At 39.6% G+C, this 25,510-nt stretch overlaps 1 protein-coding gene across 3 annotated transcripts in view; it reads left to right on the plus strand.

Annotated features, from left to right (window-relative positions):
* The window catches only part of LOC119496000 (cGMP-dependent protein kinase 1), a 114,103-nt gene that overhangs the window by 46,225 nt on the left and 42,368 nt on the right, over positions 1-25,510 (plus strand). For all 3 annotated transcript variants that reach the window (XM_037782996.1, XM_037782995.1, XM_037782997.1), the window contains exon 4: positions 23,625-23,730. In XM_037782996.1, coding sequence (XP_037638924.1) covers positions 23,625-23,730 — 106 coding nt within the window. The remainder of the gene's footprint in view (positions 1-23,624; positions 23,731-25,510) is intronic.

The following is a 25,510-nucleotide window of genomic DNA, read 5'->3' on the forward strand; positions in this document are numbered from 1 at the left end:
ATTAAATTGATTGGAAACTAAAATGAGAGCTGTTGCACGGCAAACTTATTATTTACCCACCAAACAAATAAAAAAAAGAGTTCATTGTCTGTATATTTTTTAATGAACAGAGTTAAAAGCTTAATTTGTGGATTATAGTATTAATGTTATCATAATCCCTTTATCCCTATTAGTTGTTTTTAGTTTGTTTTTTAGTATTAAGCATCCTATGGCTAGAATTATTACAAACAAAAGGACTGAGAATGTGCATTTCATTATATCAGGACTTAGTTTTGTCTTTTCCTGTATTTTGACAATGTACTGCAGTAACTCCCAAAGAGCGGTACGTGTTCCCCAGCGGGTACGCCTGCAGCGAGAGTACCTCAGCTAATTTGCAATTACAATTTACAAAAAAAAATATATATATATATACACATTTGTGATACAAGGAAAATAAACACACAAACAAATAGGATTACAAATTGCTGCAGTGCTAATTTATATTCAGCCACAATAACCAAAAACTACCAGCTATGATAGAACGCCTCCGTTGTGACACCGTACAGTAACACCACATGGTGCAATTGAGAAAACTACAGTAGTTGCCAAGTGTGCAAAGAAGTCAAAATACATAGCTAAATGATTGAATCATCCAGTTGTGGCAGTAGTACAAATTCAAACTTGAATAAAGCTACGGAAAAAGAGACCGAGCCTAAACATCAACAATTCCAGGATCGCCATGCCTTGTATAACAAAATCCACTTTTATATAATCAACAGTGTTAAAAAAACATCCAGTTTAAAATAGATTTGAAAAGAACACGCTGAGAACATGAATGGTGGTCGATGAATGGGTGCATCAAAAGGTTGGGAATCACTGATGTATCAAATCTAAAGTATAAATTTATCAGAAGCATATTAATAATGCATACATATACTGCGCATCAGATATTCATCTCAAACTGACATTTCCTTTCTCCTAATGATTCCCATTATTTGACATTTATACTCTACCCCAGATAATGCGGACTTGAGATAAAAATTAAATGAAATTAATATAATTGGCAACCTGAATCTGTCCTTTAAGATTAAGGGCTCTATTTTCATGATGGTGAATGTTGAATAGTGGGACTTTACAACATGCACCATTGACTCCTCTAAAAGCCTTACTGCCTGGAGTTTAAAGCCTGTTTACTTGTCTTTATTGTTTTTCCAAAGCCCGATCACAGCCCGTATATCTGATTCACAGAAATGCATAAAATGCCCACAACCTCTTAACAGCACATTACGTGGAATGGAAAGTCAACTAAGATCCCTTTGTCGTGATGGACACACAAATTCCTCGGTTCAACAGAAATACGGTTTAATCAAAGTCCGCATAGGGAGGAGGTCAGGGCTGATGGATGGGTCGAACGTGGGACTTTCACCCAGGAGACCACTGTTAGTGTCTAGGGTGAAACCAAAAGTCAACATTGACTTATTTTAAATGACGTAGGCTTATTTGAACGCAAACCATGATCTTTTCTTTCCTAAATTATTTCTGTGGTGGCAGCACATCATTATAACACATTACGTGCCACCACCACGTAATGCGCTATTAAGAGGTGGTTATTTCATGTATTCCTGAGATCATGTTGTTTTTCCGAGATATGTGGATGAATTCAGTCCTCTGAAGTTCACCTACTGAATGTTAGGAGCTTCTCAAACCCGTTACCGACAGCACAGACCTGCATAACTACATACTTTCTGATGTACACGCTTGCATTTTGACGGACCTGTGCCATTTCAGAGATGAAACTGTCTCTCACGTTGGCATGCTTCATAGATAAAACATGGCAGCTAGCACAAGGCCAATGCTTGGGCATCAGTATTCATACACACACACGTGTTACTAAAAGAAAAGCTCTTCATATCATGGTATTACAGAAAGAAAATTAAGCCACAGCAGCAGCAGCATTGTCCTGGAGACTTCGGAGAATGGCCCTTGTGACAGTGATAGCTCAGCTGTTTGAAAACCCCTTCCTTCCGCTGGGGAGTGAGCAAACAGTCGTCTTTCTAATCAATCTGAGGGAGGAAAATGTGCATGCGAGTGTGTGTAAATGTGTGAGCGTGTGTGTAGTAGAGTACGTCTGCTCAGTCTCAGCAATCACACTATCCACACTGAGTGAATCTTGTTTTGGCAGAGAGAGATAAGTTACAGGTTCGACTCCTTGGAGAACCACGCACCAAGTTAAACATCATGACCGGTGGAGAATGGCGGTTTTCGCTGGGGACTCTGTTGTGTTTAAATGATAAAACATGTTGATAGTAAGCCTGTCAGTGTGCCCCCTGAGTCTCTTACTCTTGAACTCTCATCCTAAAGAAATGCAGACTACCTACAAAACATTCTGTCTGCACTTTAACTTTTTTCACCTGACTTGATAATGAACTGTGAGATCCCCTCCAGCCTTGTTTTGACCCAGCAGTATGATTCCACAACATCAGTACCTCGTCTTGGCCTCCTCGCACTCTTGGGGACCGCTCTCATGTTGGATCAGGCGCAGAATACAAAGCACCCGGCTATTTGCCTTGCAGGCAGAGAAAAACAACAGCATTTTACACAATTTGTTTTCAGCGGGATTAAAATCAAGTGAGTGCAGAATGTAAAAGTAGCCTCCGAAAACAAAAGGCATTACTTCTGTGCTTTTTGTAAAGCAAAGCACTTTCACTTTGCACTTGAAATATGGCAATTTCCTATAAATTCAGCTGAATATTAGAACACTGACACAGCTGTGCGTCCTCCATAGGGATAATATTTTTGCACACTAACGTGTTGGAGCAAGTGTTAGCTCTATCTTGCATTTGTTCTAATAATTAGCAACCGTTATCAGCCTCATAAGCCACATTTAGCATTTAAGCAAACAGCATTATTTTGCTGATGCAAGCATAAGCATTAGTTTGCAGAAACACTTAGTAGCAGTTAGCTCCTCTTTTGTTCCTGTTCCCAAAGAACATTTATAAGTAGAGTATTTATATATTGTATATATAGTTAAATTTATGTAGTAGAGTAGTATACAGTGCCTGTCTTTAATCGGCTGGACAGGTTTTCTAGCAGAACGAACTGTAAACGTAGCCATCTGTGGAGGTGTTTTGGTACAGTAGGCCGCTGAGGTCTCTGCAGCCTGAGGGACAGCCTCATTCTAGCTACCTCTATCTACAACTAGCCAGCTGGGTTATTGGGTGGTGCTCAAAAATAAAAAGATAAAAGAAAGTAGTGACAGTACAGGAAGAAGTGAACAGTAAGTGTTTCTGCAAACTAACACATTAGCGCCAGGTTTTGCCACTTGTGTAGTCATCATTTTGAAAAATTTGAGACTTGCTATAATTTTGAAAAACCTGGAGAACACTTACGGCCTTGTATCAGCTTAATTTATCTATATTGCTGTTATTTAATTTCATATTTTTAAATATAATATAAAAACACATTTGTATTTTGCATGCTCCTTTCCATTGTTTATTTTCATCAAATCATGGAGATAAGGTTTAAAAAACAGGAATATTCCTTTAAATTTTAGACTGATCTTCAACAACAGGGCTATGTAGCTGTAATTCCTAAAGATATATCATTTCAAATATTGTACAGGCAGGTCGTCTTACCATTATATTGTCACTTTACAGTACCTTTATATACTTTGACTTACTGTTTAGCTACCTGTTTACTCCTCTGTATATGTATATTTATATCTTCTCATTATGTATATGCATTCACTACATTCCTGTTTACATTACTTACAGTTTATTAATTTTGCAATTACTATACACTGTCATCACAGCTATATTTGGACTTATGCACTATTGTATGTCTTAGAATCTCATTTTTTACTTGCATGGTTTTCATTTTATACATATTTTGCCTGAGATCTAAGATTTTCATTGCCAACAACTGCTTCTCTGTAAATGCTGTGCATATGATAATACATAACTTGAAACTGTAATATCTAGTGAGAGAAGAGCCAAATGTGCTGAAGAGGGTACATTGTTGTACTGCTGAGTAAATGGTCAGATGACCTCAGAGAGTACTTCACTTTAATTATGCTTAGAGTATAAGCAGATATCATGTATACCGTGGAGGTTTAAAACCAAGAGAAACAACATATTATACTCTCTGTTGTGAACCAAGAGTGGTTGTGTGTGGACCTGAGCACCATTATTACGCAGGACCGGGCTGTGAAGAGTGTGAGATAAGGGCTCTCAGCATCAGGAAAGCTAGTGAGTGCACTCTTAACAAGAAGCACCGAGGCACCATCTACGGTGCTGCTGTGTCTTTTCCAATCGTGGGCTACTCACCACAATTAGAGGTGCAACCAAGAGCAGGGAAATGAAAGACTGACGTACATGCAAATGCACCAAAAGATAAAACATGCAAATATAAAAATGCAAGAAATAGCAAACAGTTTATGTAGGCATTTCACATGGGAATTCAGACAAGCAATCAGACACACAGAGAAAACACATATATCTGAAATCGCACCACAAGAAGCAACAGGCATTACTAATGATGGTTAGAAAAACAAAGCTCACAAATTGGCATCTCGTTTGCTGTGACTGACATGTCCGTAATGATGTCTAGATATTTTGTTGCAAAAGTTGAGGCACAATGATTCTGTTTCCATCACCTCGTGTCGAAGGTTCAGAGCTATATTGCCGTAGGATAAAGGGTTTCATTGGATAAGCGAAGAAAATTTCGAAACAGGGACAGAGAGAAGAAGACAGAAAGAATGGCGTCGGTAGATAGAATTCCAGTGGGACAGAGCGGGGGAAAATCTCCTCTGTTTCCATGGCTGCCGTGGTAACACTGTTGCCAGAGTGCAGCAAGAAATGAGCTGGTAAGATGGTGATGGTGGCAGGGAAGCCCCCACCCAGCTGTTTGAAGTCAAGGTTGTTAATGCCTGTATTTTTGTCTGGTGTCTATAACTTATAGCTTTTGTGTGTAAATGCACGTGTTAAAGGTTGTACTAGTGTGTGTGTGTGTGTGCGCGCCTGGACTGAGGGCCCCTGCTGCTGCTGTTGTCCTGATTCTCATTTAGAGCGCAGGTGTGAGCCCGGAGCTAGAGGCTCTTCTGGGGCTCTAGACGGCTTGAAAGGTTAAAACGCCCAGAGAGAAGCAACCTCAGACAGCAGCAATATACAGTCAGTCAGTCAGTCAGTCAGAATACAGCCCCGTAGGTGTAGCTTTAAAAAGCTGCTTTTCTTGTTTTATTCTAATAGTCTCAAGTGACAATATGGACAGGCTTATAATATGAACATACATTTTGCTCTGGAGGAATGTCAGGGTAACTGAGGACTGTCGCTCTACCTGTTTGACACACTGTTATTTGCTGGTGAATTTATACCCCGGTGTCAGTGAGGGAACATGGCTCAGGAGACTTTGTGGAGCTGCTTCTCTCAGCAATACAGGGAATCAGGTGCTACTTATCTGGAATCTTATACCCCATTTACACTTTAATTTAATGCGTCTTAAGCAGATTGAATAGTGATCTGAGCTTAAAAAAAGCTAAATGTAAATGCTTCCATGAAGAATTCAAGATGGACTGAAATACGCTTGTTCAAGACACCTCTCGAAATGCATTCAAGCCAGATGTTGAAAAGGTGTCAATCAGTGGGCTACCTCTGGGTCTGAGAAGTGAAGCCAATGCAGAAGTGTCTTAAACTTGCATTCTTTTGAGTCTATGAGAAAATGAGCCTACTTCTCACTTGATTTTTTACCTCAGTAAACATTGTAAACATGAGTTTATGGTCTCAATTGCTAGTTTCGAGTCTTCTTCAATACAGCATGATGTTCATTTAGTAAATTATGATCCATTCAGAGTCAAATAGACATAAAGCAGGATATGCTTTAGGGCGTGGCTACCTTGTGATTGACAGTTGTCTGTGTTTTCGTCTTAGAACCTAAACCCTTTCATAGTGTGTATTCAGTTCATGAAAGTTAATTATAACCTTTTTGCTTGTGTGAAAATGTCTTATTCAGTGTTCGTTTGTACTTCCCTCTACCCTCTCGTGTCAAAAAAACAAGATGGTGACGTCAAAAACGGCGAACTCAAGGCTTCAAACCGGCAGTCCATAAACTGATGATTGACGTCATGATAACTACGTCCACTCCTTATACAGTCTATGGTGTCAATTCATCCATCTGTCCACATGTAACTATGTCAGTACGTGCTCTGTAGAAGTACAGGGTCTGTTCAGTGTTAATGGCTGGTAAAATTACGCAGAAATTATGTGTCATTCTCCCGGTCGCTTGAGACAAAAATAGATTAGTTAGCTAGCTGCTAAAGTGCAGAAGTTATTCATCTTCTGGTGTTTGTGGCAGTTACTAAATAGTTTCAGGTGTATTACCACCACCCTCTGAGCTTGAGTAAGGCCGACACGGATTTCCAAGTGGATTTGTGGGAAAAGATGGATTGCAATCAGATTTGTGATCTGGCCAACGGAGGCGCTTGAAATGACAAGACACTTGAAATGACAAGTGTAAATGTCAGATACGGATGGTGATCACAGGAAGATGTTGCTTGGAAGGAACATGAAAGCTAATCTTCCAGAGACGAGGAGCACGTATGACTCACACCTTCAGCTGTTAATGGACTTATTGATTTGATGAACCTGTTGATCTATCTATGGAAAAGGAATTCTGAAAGCGAGCTGTTTCTCACAGTGTAGAAAATGTAGCATTAAAAATCAATGTTGATCGGCGTGGAGCAAGATGTTTTTTACAGATTTAAACGCTGAATTTAGTTTGATTTTCCCAGCGCAAAGATCAGATAGGTGTGATCCAGCGGTCTAGGACGGATACCATGTGGCCATTTGTAGCCAAAATGCTAGACTCACTAATGTTGAGCAAATCTGAGAGATGGCCTTTCATCTATGAAGGGGAGAAAATACAAGCATAGCAGAACATGCTGTGAGTGTAGAAGAGGAAAATACAATGCTTGATATATGGAACATTTTTAATTGGTGGAATGCTAATATTAGCCAACTAGCTCTAAAAGGTTTTACTTGCAATCTTGCCCACTATATTTCCCGTCCCCTCCTGTTTTCGTCACAGTTTCATCAAGTAAATGTTGTCTTGCCAATTGTAGACTGAGGCAGTGAAGAGGCCTTGATGTTTAGTACCATAGCAAAACAATTAAAGTAACTGACTGAGAGGCAATGGAATTTCCATTTGTTGACCTCCATCCTCCCAAAACCAAGCTTAATTTCATGCCCCATGAGAAATAGATGATAGTGAATAAGATGTGATATTTTAGGTCTGTGGTTAACACATGTTTAAGAGATTTTAATGTTTTGGATATAAAATACATCTACAAATACCCCACTGGTGAATTTTGAAGCCTTTACGTGTATTAAAAAAGGCGGTTGCTAACTAGCAAAAGGAGACTACTAAACGTCATCACGCCGACTCGTCCGCCAGGTGTTGTAACGTTGTGTTTGTGACAGTTTGTTTATAGCCTGACGTTAGATTTTTTACTTCTGCCGATTGCATTTATGCTTCAAAAATCATAAAAGTGGTGTTCATTTGTGGAGATTATTTCACGGAAGAAAACGTGCAAGTATCATAAAAGTTTGTTTAGCACAGATCTTATTTTCTGCAGTAATTAAAAACCCAATGGAGAAATCCCATTGGCTTTTTGTTGAGGGAACCCAGGGCGATACTAACTTCTGGGTTGACCTACAAACCTCTTTTGACTTTTTTCTATATTTCACAATGACTACAATCTTTCCTTAGCCTTAACCAAATGCTTTGAGTGCCTAAACCTAACCATAAAATACATTTTTAATAGTTGCTACAAGCACATAACGTATTGTAAGAGTAGATATTACAGGGAAAACTAATTAAATATGTTGTCAGACAATGTTTTATTCTCATGTTCAGTATAAATATTTTACAGATGCGTTCATGAAAAATGTTTCCCCGTTCAAGTGGCATTTCGTGTCTCTTGAAATGCATTTTGTAGTTGCAAAATTGTAATATATAAACACAATTTCGGGGAGACAGGGTTGCAGGAAGAAACAAAGTATCACCAGTGAAAGAACAACTACAAGCTACCAAGTAGCTTTAGGCAATGAAGTACAAATGATGGTCCAACATGGGCATTTAGAGGGTGGATAAAAGGTGCCTGTCAATATTTGCTTGGTCACAGATCTGACAAAACGGTGAATGTACCAACTGTTATGACACTGTGCTAGTACTGGTTGCTACTAGCAACAGACTGTTAAACTAAATGCTGGTGGCAGAATGATAACACTTAATAGGATTTGACCAGTGGGTTGGAGGTAGTGTTCAAAGGATAAAAAACAAATATGAAGGGACACAGTCTATCATGGGCTCTGGAAGTTGTAATTTATAAGTTAGATGTTATAATATTTGAAACATGGCAGAATTGTTTATTTTCCACACAAGATCCCCGAACAGAGAAAGACATTATGATCTCTTGGCCTCTCATTGCTTTGATTAATGTTGGCATGGTTATACATCTTCTCCCTATAATGAACAGTTTCTCCAGAAACAGAGCTGAATCCAGGACTCCTGCAGAGTAAAGAGGCCTCTAGTCAGAATAATTGCTGTCTCATAAAAAAAGAAATGATCAAGAGTGGCATACACACACACATACAAGGAGTATGCGCACTCCTGCTGGCATGCAGTCAGTCACTCACACACAGTCACAGAAACATGTATTCATCACATCCTGGCAAAGCAGTGGGGGGAATTATCACTCTGGCTTTGCTCGGTATTTTTGGGTGCTGAGATTTGATGTTTTTGCCTCAACGGGTTGCAAAACATCAGGTTTGACTGACAGAAGGCCTGATGAAATTCAACAATGACACAAGTTATTTCTCTTGTTGTCAGAACTGTAACAAAAAAGCACGTTTGTTGTAATTTTTCAGTGTAGACACTGTGGTTAACTCATTCAGTAGGGAGTTATCTTGAAAGTTTATTTGTCCTCAAGGAGGAAATTCTTTTCTACAGCAGGTGCATACATAGCATGAGCAAGTAAGACATACAGAATTATAAAAAAGACAAAGACATGGATTAGCAATACACACCACTGACTGGATTTCTTGTAACTTAAGGGAAGGTTACTTATTTAAAGCTTGCATGGCTGTAGGAACAAAGCTCTTGCTAAAATTGGACTTTCTGCACATGGGTAGTCTATACATGACTAAATACTGGTGCCAACGGGCCACTAATATATGTGCAGAAATGTTCTTACTTTGTGCACAAAATAAGTGTGCACACAAAATTACCATTGGATTCATAATACGTGCGCACTAGTTAATTTTTTCCTTACCACCGTGCGTATGTTAATCAGAGTCATTCTAAATTGACAGGCGCGTGGCCGCTATTTGCAATCAGCTTACTGCCACGCTGTAATTTAACTATATAAGGAAATAGGTATTTCACTGCCTGACAAACATTTGACAGATCTCAGTGTGGAGTTTGAGTAGTCCTCAGATCCATCTATATAGTGAAATGTGTCATCTGATCTAATACAACCTGGACCAGGGCCTAAAAATAACCCATACGCTGATGAATAGCAAACACACTTCATTTCCTCCATTTGATTTGCTACAGCCGGCCACACTGAAACTTATCAGGTTATTTCAACTGATTTCCTCTGTGGCGAATAGTTTCTGGTTGGTTGTATATGATGATGAGGACAACAAACAATTAAAATTTATCTCACAAACTGATGTGAAAAAGGCTGTAAGGCAATTTTTTTTATTGGTGTTCAGATGCTGCAGTGGATAGCAAATGTGTTTTTCTCGCTCCCCTTACATCGGAGCAGTTTTCCTCATCATTGACGTCATCCGCTCAGGTAGCGGTACTTCAATCATGACGACACCATGAAATGAAATCTGTGTAGGAAAGAAGAGAAGAATTCCTTTTAATAGAAAATGTTTGAACAAAAAACAGGAGCCTGTTGAAAAGTGATTGGGATGATTAAAGGCTTTTAAGAAGAACAATATGTTAACAGAGTCTTGATATAACGCTCTGTTCCTTCATTCCTATTCATTTCTGCCTCTTCTTGTCTACCATTCATTAACTCGTCAAAGAGAAATTACACTTTAGTCCTATGACCCCTCTCCTCCTTTCACTGTTTCTGTTTCTAGACTTGTAGATAATTGAAATAAAAATATGAAAATACTTGTATTTCACCATGTAGAGTAGCTATCACCAATTTGACATTGTATTGTTTTCCTGTTTCACTCTTTTATCCCCATAATTATTATACATGCCCATCCATTAGAGCAGGGGTGTCAAACTCATTTTAGTTCATGGGCAACATACAGACCAATGTGATCTCAAGTGGGCCGGACCAGTATAAACCATTGCATAGTAACCTATAAATAACAACACTTCCATACATTCATCCTTTAGTGTAAAGACATACAAGTACATCCTGAAAACGTTCACAATTAATGAACAATCCATTTACAAAACAGATGAACAGCCTGAGGTGTCTCGCTGCTCTCTCGGCTACAACTAAAATCACACTGCTGTTTAATCAAACCTTCCAGCAATTCATTTATTTTCTCTGTTCTCAGTTGTAGTCGCAAGTTTTGTATTTTCCGCCACGAGTCTGATTGTGGCGCCGATTATTATATTCCTTGAGCACTGAAAGGTGCCGTGAACACACCAAGCACACTGGCTTCTAGGGCTGTCCCGAGTACCAATTTTTGGGGGGTTTTGAAGCTTCGGTGAGAAATATTCTAACATATTCAAAGCTTTGCGGGTTGCGGTGGAGCAGGCAGACATGTTCTTCTGTCTGTCTGTCTCCATCTCCCCCGTTTCAGTGTCCGGGACTGTGCCGCTGCTGCACTACTGTACACACACGCACCTCCACACAACAAACAGCGTTATCTTTCTGATAATAACTAATAATAATTCATGTTGAATATGAATAATGAATAATATTGTAGGATTATTCCTTATTTCATGGTATATTTTGTGGTTTATGCATTATTTTTACACTCTTGTATATAAAATAACAAAAAATTAAGCATTCGAATACTGATTTGAAGGTGGATTACCATGGCAACGGTCCTTTCAGGTCAGCACTACTGGCTTCCCATTTACCTCTGTGAAGAAATATGAAATTTTTCATGGAAAACCTGACACTTTGTTTCCACTTTTCTTCTTTTTGACAAAGACATTTTTTCACCGGGGGGCTCCTGCATGAACAGTAGCCTACATGTGACAGTGTTATGTCATGTAGCCTGTACGAAAGCATGTGGGATCTATAATAGCGTGTCCAGCATGGGGCCTGCTACTCTTATGCTATGTTCACACTATGAGCGACAAAAGCAAAAGTCGGTAAATAGCACTGGGAACTGGCTAACTGGCAATTTTTTTTTTTTTAGATGTAACAGTACAGGGTGAAACAAAAACATATGATTGGTTGAAGCTTCACAGCGTCATTGGAGCGCTGAAAAAAGTTGAGACCACCTCAACTTTAATTTGTAATGTGTCACGCCACACCCCGTTGACACCCCTGCATTAGAGGTTTGAGATCTGTTCACTCTGCACCACGCATAACACCCTCCTTCAGTTATGTATGTCAGTCCTACCCAAGTCCATTAATCATGACTCATAAGATTGGATTGCACTTATCTCATTGTACTGTAACATATTTACCACTGCTGTGCAAGTACTTTCATAATGTCCCTATTTATAGGCAATTCCATATAAATTGGGTTTAGCCACAGTATTGAGCAAAGCCTTCCTGTTTACATATTTCCCCTACTGTGTTGACCTTAAGTACATTTTCTTCTGCTTTGTTCAAACTTATTTGAAACCTTGACAGTGAACTTCAAGCGACAGCACTGTTTTTAAAATGGCGTTAGCTAATGGCAAATGATGCAAATGATCTCTGTTGTTGTGACAATGTCACCCATCATGACTGATTGTCCCATCTAGAGAGACGCCACTCCTTGAATGACTTTAGTAGTTGCTATCAGAGAGTATGATGAGGTCGAATGAATTTGACTTTTAAATAATAATGCTTTTGTATTCATAAAATTACAGGCTCCCGGCTAAAGCTGTCAAGGCTGGAAATAAACAATGTTAATGCTTTGCTTCAGATATGAGTAACATGAGCAAATCTGCAGTCACAGAGCTATAACTTGAGGTGGATGAATGGGATACTTATTTAAACTGACACCCAAAATTCCAGTCTTCTAAATGTGTGCATGTTTATAATGAACTTCCAAACAAGATTGACTGTAATTGATGAAAAAAGGTTGGGAGTGAGGTTTGTTAATGTTACAGAGATGAGCGGTAAATGGTGTTTTTATCCTCTCTAAGACCGAGAAAGCTAAAAGCACGCTTTTAGGAATTCTCCTATTCAATCAGCCTCTGACGGGAAGTTTCCGACCGAAATGTAGCGAGAGTATCCCGTCTGTGCTCAGTGTTAGATTTATGTATTTGAATAGTATGACCCCCACACAGGTAGCTGTCTTTTTCATTCTTGATGGTGGACATTGTTGGACATAGGTGGCTTTGAAATTAAACTCTTTTTTTTATATCACCACAGCTGAAATAGAAACCCCTAATACAACAGCAATTAAGTTATTCTCTAAAACAAAAGACGGGTCATCCTCTTTGCACCACATGGCGTGGGTGAACATGGTGGGTGGTATGACATTCAACTCAATATATCTCAAGCAGCTGCTGCTCTAAGTCCATGGACTCCGGTCTCCCACATGAGGTGAGCATTGGTAGAACCGACAGCTGGAGACTGCATCTGATTAAGCCAGCTACGTTGGGATTCACTGAGATGTGAAAGCTGTCATAAGAGCACACATTACCGCTCTAGCTAAATACATGCAATGATCCAGATAACACCAAATGATGTCAATCAAGGGTTGTTGTTCTTTGGCGTAGGAGAAACTTGGATCAGTGAATCTGTATTTCCTACGCTGTCTTATGGTCCTCTAAGCCTCAATGATAATAATTAGATCTATAATTATGAGGAGAATTCCTCTAATGTTTTCCTTTTTCTTTAGTCTCTGTGACACAGTCTGGCGTAAATGACCTGTCCTGCTTTCTCACGCTCTAAAGAGCTCATCCAGTTGTAATCAGACTTGGCTGATATTATTAATGACTTGGGGGGAAAGGAGATTACACTCTTCCACCCTGCCGCCCTGATGGCATCGCTCTCTTAACGCTTTCCAAAACAAGGCATGTGGGACGCCTCGAAGGAGTAGAGCTCACGTGACTGTGATTTTAAGTGTGTGTGTGTGTGTGAGTGTGTCGCAGAGTCAGTGAGAAGAGGACGGCTGATTTTCTCATTTTCTTAGACATTACAGGGAAGGAAAGAGTTTTGGAGAAAATGCTAATGACAGAAATTATGTTGCAGGAGGAGGAAAGTCACAGATTTGACAGGGAGAGAAGTTTTCAGAGTGACGATGAAAACCAATTCAAATGCCCTCAAACCCAAACATTGAAACAATATTCCAGGGTGAAAATTCTTATGGTGGATGCTCCCACTAATTAGTTTGGAGACGCCACTCTCTTTCTCAAAGCTGCATGTAACCCCGGGTTAATCATCTACAAGTGCTCATTCACAGCTGAGCACGTCCTAAAAACCAATATGGCAGCGAAAGACACATGTTGATTTAACATTTCCAAGGTTTTTCTAATGCATTTCTTTGCTGGTGGGACAGTGATTGTGAATAATATATAGTATTTTGTCAAAATACACATCATCATCTGTCAGGATGTTCTACTCTAGAAACTCTACCTACAGGCTCTGCAGTAGGCAGATAATAAATGCAGATTTCTCTGCATCTATAGACAGAGAAAGAGAACTTAGAGAAAGGGAGGAAGCTTATTTTAGAACGTATTTTCTGTCATATATACAGTGTTTCTCAAAGTGGGGTCCGGGGATCCCCAGGGGGCCGTAGCACCTGGTCAGGGGGTCCGTGAAATAATTTGCTATAAATTGTAAAATTGTGCTTTATCATTAAAAAGTGCATATCTACAGATGGGGACCATTTGCACCAATAAAACAAGCATATTATGTATTGTATTGTAGTTTCGGGCCAGTGGAAACTCTGATATGATTGTGACACACAGCAATAAGTTCATTATTTTTAAGTTGAAGTGCTAACTGAAAGTCAGCTTTAGACTGGAAATTTTAAACATCTGGATTTATTAGGACTATGCCAGTCGTGCTAATGTTAATTATCTGAAAGTTTTTAAGAAAGAAAAATCATGAAAAAATGCAAATGATGTCAAGTTAAGTCCAAATGCAATTTGAATAAAATTACCCTCTGTTTAAAGGGAAATAAGTGGTATTAACATGATTTACATTGAAATGTGTTTCTCTTTATCACTGTGAAACAGGTCTGAAGTATTTTGGTTGAAAAGTTTTAGAATACAAATAGTTCCAATAGCATCTAAGAGTACAAATGATCCTTGGAAAATGCTCTCCTAAGGGGTCCCTGCCCCTAAAAAGTCTGAGAATCCTTGATATAATGTATACACAGTGACGTACGTTGAGCAGTCCATTTCACTGTGTTACTAACAAACGAGTGTACAAGTTTTCCCTCACGCACTTCACTGCTTGAGGCACTAGTCTAATCTTTATTTAAGTACCACTTTCATGTAGCCCCGTGGTGCTTTTTGGAAAGGAATGTGGATTTTCTGCAGTGCAAATGGCAAACGCTTTATACTTCAGCTGAATTGTCGCGGGCCAGACGTACACTGTTTTTGAGTCATTTTAAACCCCATTAAAAGTTATGGCACTCAAAATAAAAATCAAGATTACACTCACGGTATCGCACAAAGTTATGTTGTTTCCAAACCCCCACGTTCTCTGTCATGACCAGAATACAGAGAGGAAATGTTGTTGATCTCATCCTATATTTATATCATTTAATGAGCCAAAATTAGATTACAAGAACAAACACACGTGGAGCATTTGCATAAATCCCCAGGGCTGAAATTCAGTTACAAAGAATTATGACTGTGCCAAATGAATGAGTGATGCCTTGTCCTGCACTCTTATCTTGTGGCGACATCCACGTATATTATTACCTCTCACTGTTTTCCTCAAGATAAAACACAGATTCTCTCTTTTGGGGCCTGGCATGTCAGAGGAGCTAGTTGTCCAGTTTTGACAGTATTCACAATCAACACTATTGATCTATTGCTGCAAATAATTGGGAGAAATTGAAGGGTGAGGGATTACAATCAAGGAGAGGGAAGGAAAGGAGGAGCACGAACAAATGATAATGATAACGTGCTCGGCTGTGGGCCGCGTGGCTATGAATAGCCATCCTTTACTCTGAGGTGGGATTACATTCAATTTAGAAGAGCGTTCAGGGACAAAGACAAAATAGGTGTTAAACAGTAGTCAGTAGGGTGTGTGTTTAGGTTATTCAGATTTTAATTTAGGGAGCAAAGTTTAAAATACAAATTTATGTCAATTACACACTTTACATGTACATACAAAAAACAGCTCATTGTTTCAACAATGTGATATTTGAGGGAAATGTAATAAATAAAGTGCTGTTTCATATTACATGCATTAAAACACCTGCACCCATTACTTTCTATGCAAGCCCACACACTCGCGGGTTGATGCACGTCAAGAGGCCACTTTCGTAACGTCAATGGGAGTACATTTTCCAAAAAAGCAGCAATTTTATCACATTTGCTTCCCAAATCGGCACATCCTGGCAACTGAATCTAAATTACCTCCATTGTCTGCATGACGGCATGTGTGCTACAAGGGTCAACTGACACGCAGCAAATACCTCAACAATTCTCAACACTGCCTATGTGTTTTGCATTAAAGCTTTTTTTGGAAGGAGAATGGATGCATATATCTTAAACTTTTCACCACCATATCTACTGCAAAACGAAAACAGAAATGACTGAAAGTAGACAAATACAATCAGCATGTGAGTAAGAAAATATGCTTTCTTTATGCAAATGTATGTGTATATTTATTATTTGAAATCAATTAACAACACAAAACAATGACACATATAGTCCAGAAACCCTCACAGGTACTGCATTTAGCATAAAAAATATTTTCAAATCATAACATGGCAAACTCAAGCCCAACAGGCAACAACAGCTGTCAGTGTGTCAGTGTGCTGACTATGTATGACTTGCCCCAAACTGCATGTGATTATCATAAAGTGGGCATGTCTGTAAAGAGGAGACTCGTGGGTACCCATAGAACCCATTTACATTCATATACAGTATCTTGAGGTCAGAGGTCATGGAACCCTTTGAAAATGGCCATGCCAGTTTGGGGCGTTATTTAGCCTCCTTCTTGACAAGGTAGTATGACATGATGATGGTACCAATGGATTCCTTGGGTTTTGTAGTTGCATATGATTACAGTATCTTCACTAGCTTTAAAACTGAGTCCGCTAAAACCTAAAAATTATTATCATGTCAACTTTGACAGCCCTAGTTACAATATGATGCAACAACAATACAACACAATATAGAGCAACTGGCCTTCACTATGCTCAATGCCAATTTTCTTAGAAATAGTACTTATTATTAGGCCGCTGTTGGATTGCATTATATTGCACAGCTGGTCTTGTTTTTTGGCCATCCCCTGTATAATCGGTTAACACTTGTGGGTTTCATGTTGCATGCATTTATAGTCCCCTATTGCATGACTGTTAAAGCCCCAATGATCTTCCCACTGGAACAACACACTGCCAAATTCCTCAATACTTTTACAGACAAGGACCTTGAATCTGCCTGGGGTGTTATGTGCATCCAGAAAGCTGTGAAGCTAATGGTCGGCAACCCATGAGCATTAAAGACATTCATCTGCGCCCTCACTACAGAATAACTAGCTCCCCGAGTCTCACCGCAATTTAGTCAAGCCTCCGAATAATACGTTTACCTACTGCGGTGCGCTGCAGGCTCCCAACATATCTTATTTCCCAGTGCCCCACACTCCCACACGCCAAAACACTCCATTGCACACTGTATAGTGACGTCTAACCTCCCACTCTTGTTGCTTCAGGGTCAAATTAGAAGGCTACTCTAATAACTTCTCACTAAACCGATCTCCCTATGCTAGGTTGGTTTGGCTCTCAGCCTACCTTGGAGCAATTTGTCCACATTACCCCTACAGAAATAACCTTTTTGACATAACGAGATCCAGATATGATGCCTTTTTTTTTTTTTTTAGAAAACCTGCAAGGAAGAGGAGAAATAAAACATTATGGAACATGTGTGTTTGGACTCTGGTATCAGTGTTCCAATCCACTGTGCTGACAGTATTTCACAATCTATAGTTTTACATTTTTACCTACAGGCAGTGTGTCAGATGATTGCTTACTATTCATTTGTGTGCACGTTTATGTGTATGTTTATGTGTATATGCACACAACAGCATGTGTTTATACCATAGACTGTATACAAAGATGGACGACAGATGGACGACATGACAGCTCTCCAAGTGAAGTTAAAACACCTCGATTGCCCCCTGGTGGCTGGCTGCAGTATAGGTCATAAGTCCTGCCCCAATGGGCATGGGCATACATTTTTCCCAACGATGGTTTCTGTCCTTTTCTTATCACACGAATGTATGTTCAAAGTGTTCATTTTTCTGAAAAGTTTGGTTTTAATTAGTTATCTGATACTATAAAAAAGGGGTGAGATGTCATGATTGACAGCTGTGATTGACAGCTGCTCTGAGTGAAGTAGTCTCGGAGCCAGAGGCTCTAGAATTGTACGAGAGGAGATATAACTTTAACTTTCCATAACCATCACCAGTCTGTGTAATAGAACATGTGTCAATTTGATCATAAATGCATTTACAGAGATATTATGGTCAGTTGTTGTGTCTTTCTAGCCAAACAGCTGCTGTGGTGCTAACGTGGCAGCTAGGTGGCTCACGCTAACATTTTACGGCCGTGTTCGGCTTGTGATTGGCTCTGGCGGGTGTGTGGGCGGGACCTCGATACCGCGGCTCCAGATCCAGATCGGGGGGATCACTACTGCGCAGACTCTGGGTCCAAATGACGTCAAAATCTCAATCTTTTCACTTTTGTACATTGGGAGGAAGTGGAGACGCATCGTCCATCTATATACTGTCTATGGTTTATATCTACGACATACTTGTGTGTATCTGTGTGTATGTGCATCTTGTAAGTGTATCTCTGTGCGTGCTTGTACCAGATGTCTGCATATCTGTGTATCCGCACATCTGCGTCTGTATACATTTTTATGTCATGCTGAATGTTTCGGGGGTTCCCGCTCCAAGAAAGTGTCTCTGACTAAAAAGAGTGTCAGGCTGTGTAATGAGGGCATTTCTCCTGTGGTTTGGCCCTATTTTAAAGTTCTGCCAAACTCGTGGTCTATAGAGGAATAATGGTGGTGTCTGTGGGAGTGTGTTCACTCACTCGTGCATGTGTATATGTACATAAATACCTGGAGCATAAGAGTTTGTGCATTAGCACAGGCATTTTTTTGTGGGTATGTGTGTTCATGGAGCCATGTTTAAATTACTAATATTTGCTAGGTTATTATCACAGACAATTTCAACTCAAACATTAACCCTAAACTGGTCAGTTTCATTGGCTTTTACTGTATCCTTACCTAAAAGACATTCTAAAAACTGTAATATATTCCTTGAAGACATGAAAACTGGCCAGAATCAGTTAGGGCTGTCACAATAACTGCAATATTGCAGTACTATTGACAAGCCAACCGCAGGGGATGGCAAAGAACCGCCATAACCGTTCACGTTTAATTATTATTTTTTTTTATTCTTAATGGGAGCGCCACATTTTTACACTTTGCTACAAAACGCCAGCAGCGTGGCACTTGTCCCTGTCACTTTTGTACTCAGGCATCCGATCACAATGGAAATCACATAGACCCGCAGGTCCATCCTCTCTCCCTGTGTGCTTCAGCCTTCCCTTCATCCAGAGCAAGTACTCTACCTTGTGGCGACATTTTTACTTCTGCAGATATTCTGTATCATAGCAACCAGACGCAACCAAAGAATCTCAGCTGAAAAAAACGCTGCGCCTCATTGCCCTTCTGTGTTTCTGCATTTAACAATAAAGAAGTATTTCATTAGTTTTAAAACTGTCATCTTTGTCATTTAAAAAGCAACAATATACCTAATCATAGTTTAACAATAAAGCTTATTTATACAGCACTAAAATGAAGGATAAATTAAGTAATTTGCAAAAATAAATTGCAAAAAATTGCAATAATAATCAATTTATTAAGTGTAGTTGTATCAGATATACATCATAAGGGAATGCCCATTAACCTACAGGCCCAGGCCCATCCTCCTGAAGTGACGCACTGACTGTAGCTAAGCCTGCACTGTGACTTGACTGTTGAGGATAGATTCAGATTCAGATCAACTTTATTATCCCACACTGGGAAATTGATTTTGTCCAGGGGTCCAGACATGAGGACGCCATAAAGTCCACTGTAAAAACAATAGAATAACATGCACCATAAGACCACATCATACTCATAATAAAACACATTTTATCACATTGAGACTGAGATGGAATAAACAGTCAATCCACTTTATAAGCAAATATGATATAAAAGTGTGAGTGACCAGCTAAGAGACCTGTTGATTAAGCTGCATGTTATACAAGCTGATGGCTTGAGGAATAAAATAGATCTTTTGTCCACTTGTTTTGATTTGATTTTGTAGAAGTCTCTTTTCCCTGTGTCAGGCTGCTGCTGCGACTGAAATTGGAGTGAAAGTGATGGGTACTATCCTGTAACATTGTTTCCAGTTTTTGTAGGATGAGTTTGGTGAAAAGGCTACAGCCTGGCTCGGTCTTCTTTGTGCATGTTACCAAACACACAGATAAGACCAAAAAAGAGAACACTGTCTGCTTTACAGTGAGCAGAAAAGTTATTTTCCTATGATCAATAAATACCCCAGTTATTAATAAAACTAGATTTTATCTTAATAACTCTGCGAAGAAGTGTCACACTGGGAGGATGAGATAGAATGAAAAGCTCTTGCAACAGACTCAGACTATTGAATAGGTATTCACTTGGTGTGGTTGTCTTGGTTGAATAGTAGCGATGGCTGCCTTGGGGTGTCGTTAAGAACACACAGGACACTCAAATACAATTGACTCCTCTCTACTGATTTATTTGAACGCAACAGCACATTATTGCAACCGCAGAGGCTTAGAGGCGTCCAGTTGAAGGATGTGTGGTCTATAACAACAACAAATATGAAGGCACCAAAATATAATGAGAATTCAAGTAACCAGAGATACTTCACTGTAATGGCTTGTTATTAGCAAAACATGCCCGTTGAGAACAGGCTAAATCCTTGGCCTGTTTTATTGCTGCTTGCAGTTTCTCGCTCTTACAAACAACGCTGGAAACACCGGTGAAATATTGGGAAAAAACACCAGGGACATACTTTACTGTTAGGTAAGTAAGCAACTGCCTGGGGGCCCCAAACAGCTATAGATTTATTATGATGTTTAGATATGAAAAATATTGAAGTATTTTACTATTCTTACTCATTCTACCCTGCAATAACTTTAAAAAGGGCCCTAAAGCACTTAGACAATATGTGTACTTCTGCTTCAGAGGAAGACATTGTAGCACTACATTTCCTGACAGAGAAATGTTACTGGTTACGTTCCTGATTCAGATTTGGACTGGGAAAAACACACCTGCGGCTTACTCACCGGTGACATACACTCTGGTTTGATTCTGCATCCAATTGGCGATCTGCTAGTGTTGACTCCAGGGGAAGTGAAGAAGAGTCCGGTTGTAATGTTAGGAAGACAAGCTATGGGGATCCTTTTAAATAAATGAATAACTGAATATTCAGCAGTGAACTGCAATGGGCTGTGGACAACATGATGGACTGCCTGCAGAGCCCTGAAGCCCCGCCCTCCTGCTGCTGCACAGAGCGCTGTGTGCTTGTTTATTCAAAGTTTATTTGTATTGAACGTGGCTTGTACAAATTGCACCAAATTTGTCAAAGCACTCCCCTTGGTCTCCAGCCATACACCCGCCAAGTGTGAACTCGATCAGATGAGCGGTTCTTGAGAAATGCGGACAGACAGACAGACAGACAGACAGAGAGACAGAAAGTGTCTTGATTTATTGTTAGATAGGAATCAAATTCCCATGATCTACTATAGCACATGCTTCATAAGCCTAATCAACAAGTAAACAGTAAAGTTACATTAAATCAGTTACAAATATACTGTATATACAGGAAGGACTGCTCCTTTTAGTTGCAATACAAACAGGCTTCTATGTCATTTAAAAACATTTAAATGTGTTATGTCAGAAAGGAGCAGCTAATGGTATGACCATGAGAAAGCTTTTTAGCATTAGTAGATTAGCTCAGCATCTGTAAAACAGCCTTAATGAAATAAACCAAAACGCCGTGAAAGGCTCAATAAATTCCAAGTACACTGACTCTTATCTGATGAATTTTCTTATTACTTCATGTCCCAGTGGCCACAGTGCTCCTTGGGGATCTCCAGATTTGTTTTGGGGTCAGACTGGAGATTTTTCTCTCTCTTTTTATTACGCCTCACAGTCTACTGTATAACTGCACAACTGAAGTAGCGAAGCCCAAATGAGAGCATTTCTTGCAAAAGATAATGACACTGGGAGAAACCCACAAAACAATTACCCTAAAATGTTATTAACAAAGAGAAGCACTGAATTCTGAAAGTCACGATACAGTGTGGCTCAGCTAAATGAAATATGGGATTTTGACTTGTTTTGTTATGAAGTTTCTGCCTCAACAAGCCAGTTTCTTCTACAAAATGGGTTGAATGTGTAAATGTAAGGACATTGAGCTGTGGGTTAGAGGTCGGCTGCTCTGATGAAAACCTGCATGGCCTGGTTCCAACAGTCTGCTCTTCACAACAGAGATCTGCCGAGGTGAAACATAGTCTGATCAAAAGGGACTACAGAGGACCTCAGAGCTGTTGAGGCTAAAAAAAAAACTCACTGAAAATGGTAAGAAAGGGAATTTTGAAAGACCCAGGCCTCCATCAATCACCAGCTTGCATAAAAATGGAAAAAAATGGAAGAGATTTGGCACCGTTTCTGATCTTTGAAAGACTGGGTATTCTGTAAGGATTGCTGCATAGAACTGTGCATTATTCAAAGAGGTGTCAAAGTGGTGTAACGTAATAGTGAGGCATGCTGGGCATCTCTTGCACTCACTAAGTTCCATTTTTATCAATCCACAGTGAGAAAATCACCAAACATGAGTGTGTCCTTGGAAAGATACAACAGAGGAAACTGCTGCTCTCCAAAGACAAAGTATTGCTGCCTGTCTAATGTTTCTCTCACATTACCTGGACGCTCCATGGAACAATGCTCTGTGGACAAACAAAACACAATGCTATTTTTAAACAAAAAAAGCTTTTTAAAGAGGACCTATTGCGCTTATTTTCAGGTGCATATTTGTATATTGAGTTTTTACTAGAACATGTTTACATGATTTAATGCTCAAAAACGCCATACTTTTTACATCTCTTTCATTCTCTGTCTGAAACGCTCTATCACAAAAGCCCAGTATGCTCTGATTGGTCAGCTGGCCTACTGTTGTGATTGGTCAACCGAACCTAACTTTTCGGACTCCACTACAGCTCCGCTCAAATATCTTCGAGGCTTTTTGAGGCTGTGCCAACTTGCCTACTTGGTGACATCACCACGTTACGGAAAAAAAGGCAGGATTTCAAGCGAGGCGTTTCAGGCAGTTCAGGAGCAGAGTGTCTGTTGGGGAGAGTAACTCCCTTTGGTGTGGATTTTGGGCTTTATAACTTTGCAGACCTTTCACCTGCACAAAAAACTATATAACACACTAAAAGAAAGGGGAAAGGCACAAAAGTAGAATGACCTCTTTAACCTCCATCTCTCTCCATGTGTAGAGAGTATTATTGTTATGAAGCTGGTGCCTCAGGGCCAACGCAGATTGCAATCATTTGTGGAACAATTAATTCTAAATTGTTTCAGGAAATTGTACAGAAGAATCAGGGGTAGCTGTTTGTGATTTTAAAACTTATCATAACTTTAGTTGCACAGTTTGATAATTGTCCTTGATACAAAAAGCAATCAGTAACTCAAGGGGTTCCGCATAGTCAAGTCAGGCTCCTGACCTTAAACCAATTAAAACGCTGTAGCGCGACTTGAAGCAAGCCACCCATGCAAGGTTTTCCAAAAATACCAATTATCTCCACCTGCTGAATAAAGACTAATTGTCCCGAATGCCTCCTGTTTGCTTTGCATGTCTGATCAGCAGCTAGAGAAAACATTTGAATACCAGCTATTGCCACCAAGAAAAAGTAACCAAACACAAAGGTCTACAGATTTATCCACCCTACTCTCTGAACAGTGATTTCCGTAGGGTTTTACATGCTACATGCTATGATACAACTATGATTCTTCTCACATCTCAAGTTCAATATCAAAGTGTGTATGATATTCACTATATTTTTTCTGCATGCGCAAAGCATAAAGCTGTTGCAGCGCATAAAGCTGTTGTATATATAGTGTGTAAAATGTGATGTTTTATTAATCAGATGGCCTGAGAGTAAAAAACTGTCTTTCGTGACATTGTTTGTTCTGTGTTCTCTTCTTTCCAGCTCTAACAAATGTGAAGCTGTGGGCCATCGACCGACAATGTTTTCAGACGATCATGATGAGGACGGGCCTCATCAAGCACACGGAGTATATGGAGTTTCTGAAAAGGTGAGGAACCTTGTAAATTGTCCCACAATGACAGACAATTGGCCCCGAACAGGGCTTTGATCTGAAATGCAATGAATGAATTAACTAAATGAATACAGGGGAATATGTATGAGCTGCTTCTAAGAAGATTCCATACTCCTCATTTTTGCCAATAAATTATATAACTCAAAATTAATTGCTGGTGCGTCACTGAAGGTGTCATTCATCCCGCTGGTAGAATACTTTGAATCTGTACCGTCTTTATTTGATATCCCTATCTGTATCAGAGAGCCCTGCGCCCTCACCACTAGAAGCCCTGCATGGATATAGGATAAAAGACAAGACTAATCAAAAGACCGAGGGAGAGCAGTGTGCAGTGCTCAGGATTCATGAGAGATGCAATTACAGTATAAATTTCTCTCATCCCCTATCTCGCTTCGACTTCCCTGTTTCTCTGTCATCCACTTTGGTCGCCCATCAAGCTAATTATGAAAATTATGTCACATATTCCCTATATTTCATATGCCACTCTTTTTTTCCTCCTGACTTTGTTTCAGGGCCGATATTAGAAGTTGCTCAACTGTCTTCTCTCTTCCGCTCATATATTTTCTCTGTGTGTTTTAAAGTTCTCAAATGATAAAAGCACACAGTCTGCCTGAGATCTTTTCTTTTGAACAAAACCTCATGAATCACTGGGATCATGATCAGACAGTGACGCTATTTGACCGAGTTATTTCAAGGCAGGCAGGAAACCAACTTTTCGCTAGACATTTCCAGCAAATTGACATACCTAAACTTCAAAAATATGTACAGTAGTCAATGGTGAGAGACAAATATTTTTTGGATCCTGTTTGAATTGCGCCATGAATCACACATATGATGTTTATCAATTTAAAAGAAATTTCCAAGTCAGGAAAGTCTCAGTTAGTTGTATCAGATTGTGAAAACATGAAATTAGAAAGACTACACACCCAAAAGTTGCGTAAGTGACGTCCCTCTCGCTGAAGCTACGATGCCTGTGTGTTTCGTACTGGGATATACTCACACCAGCAACGGGTCTCGCTCGTTCTTTCACTTCCCGGCTGATAAAAACACCAGGATTCGCTGGATAAAATGAATCACGTTACATTTGTGCGTGGAACATAGCTAAGTTAGTTAGCTAGCTGGTGTTGGTGATGTATATTGTGTGAGATGTAGTTCACGGAGCGGTTTCATACAAAACTAAATGACACTACGACAAACTGAGACTTTATTGACTTGAAAATTGTCTTTTAAATTAACAAACATTATGTGTGATTCATGACGCAATTCAAACAGGATCCAAAAAAACATTTGTCTCTCGCCGTTGACTACCGTTCGTATTTTTTACGAAATAAGGTCTCATGGGGTCCACTGGAAGGGGAGGGAATTCACCTCTCTATAGTTATGTTTGGAAAAGAAACTACGTAGTTATTGATAGGGAAAGGTCAAAGAGTTAAGGTTAAAAGATGCCAATGTTTCCTGTTCGTAGTTGACAGGATGCAATCTCTGATGTCAAAGTCACACCCTTTGTACACCCAGACATTCACTATCACCTCTTCATTTTGAAGGGCCAGAGTATCAGTCTTCACACGCCAGGGATGTTTTTCTTTTCATGCAATTAATTTGCAGGTCAAAGTATTTCTTCTAACTATTGTTTTTGTCATGAATACTTTCACACAGATGGCGAATATTACACGGCAAAAAAGCAACATACTTTATTTTGCATTTTCTGAGCTTTCGCACCATGAATAAAGGCATCAACCAATCAAGTTGTGCGGAA

The sequence above is a fragment of the Sebastes umbrosus genome, chromosome 10 (genome assembly GCF_015220745.1).
Source record: "Sebastes umbrosus isolate fSebUmb1 chromosome 10, fSebUmb1.pri, whole genome shotgun sequence".
Taxonomy (NCBI): domain Eukaryota; kingdom Metazoa; phylum Chordata; class Actinopteri; order Perciformes; family Sebastidae; genus Sebastes; species Sebastes umbrosus.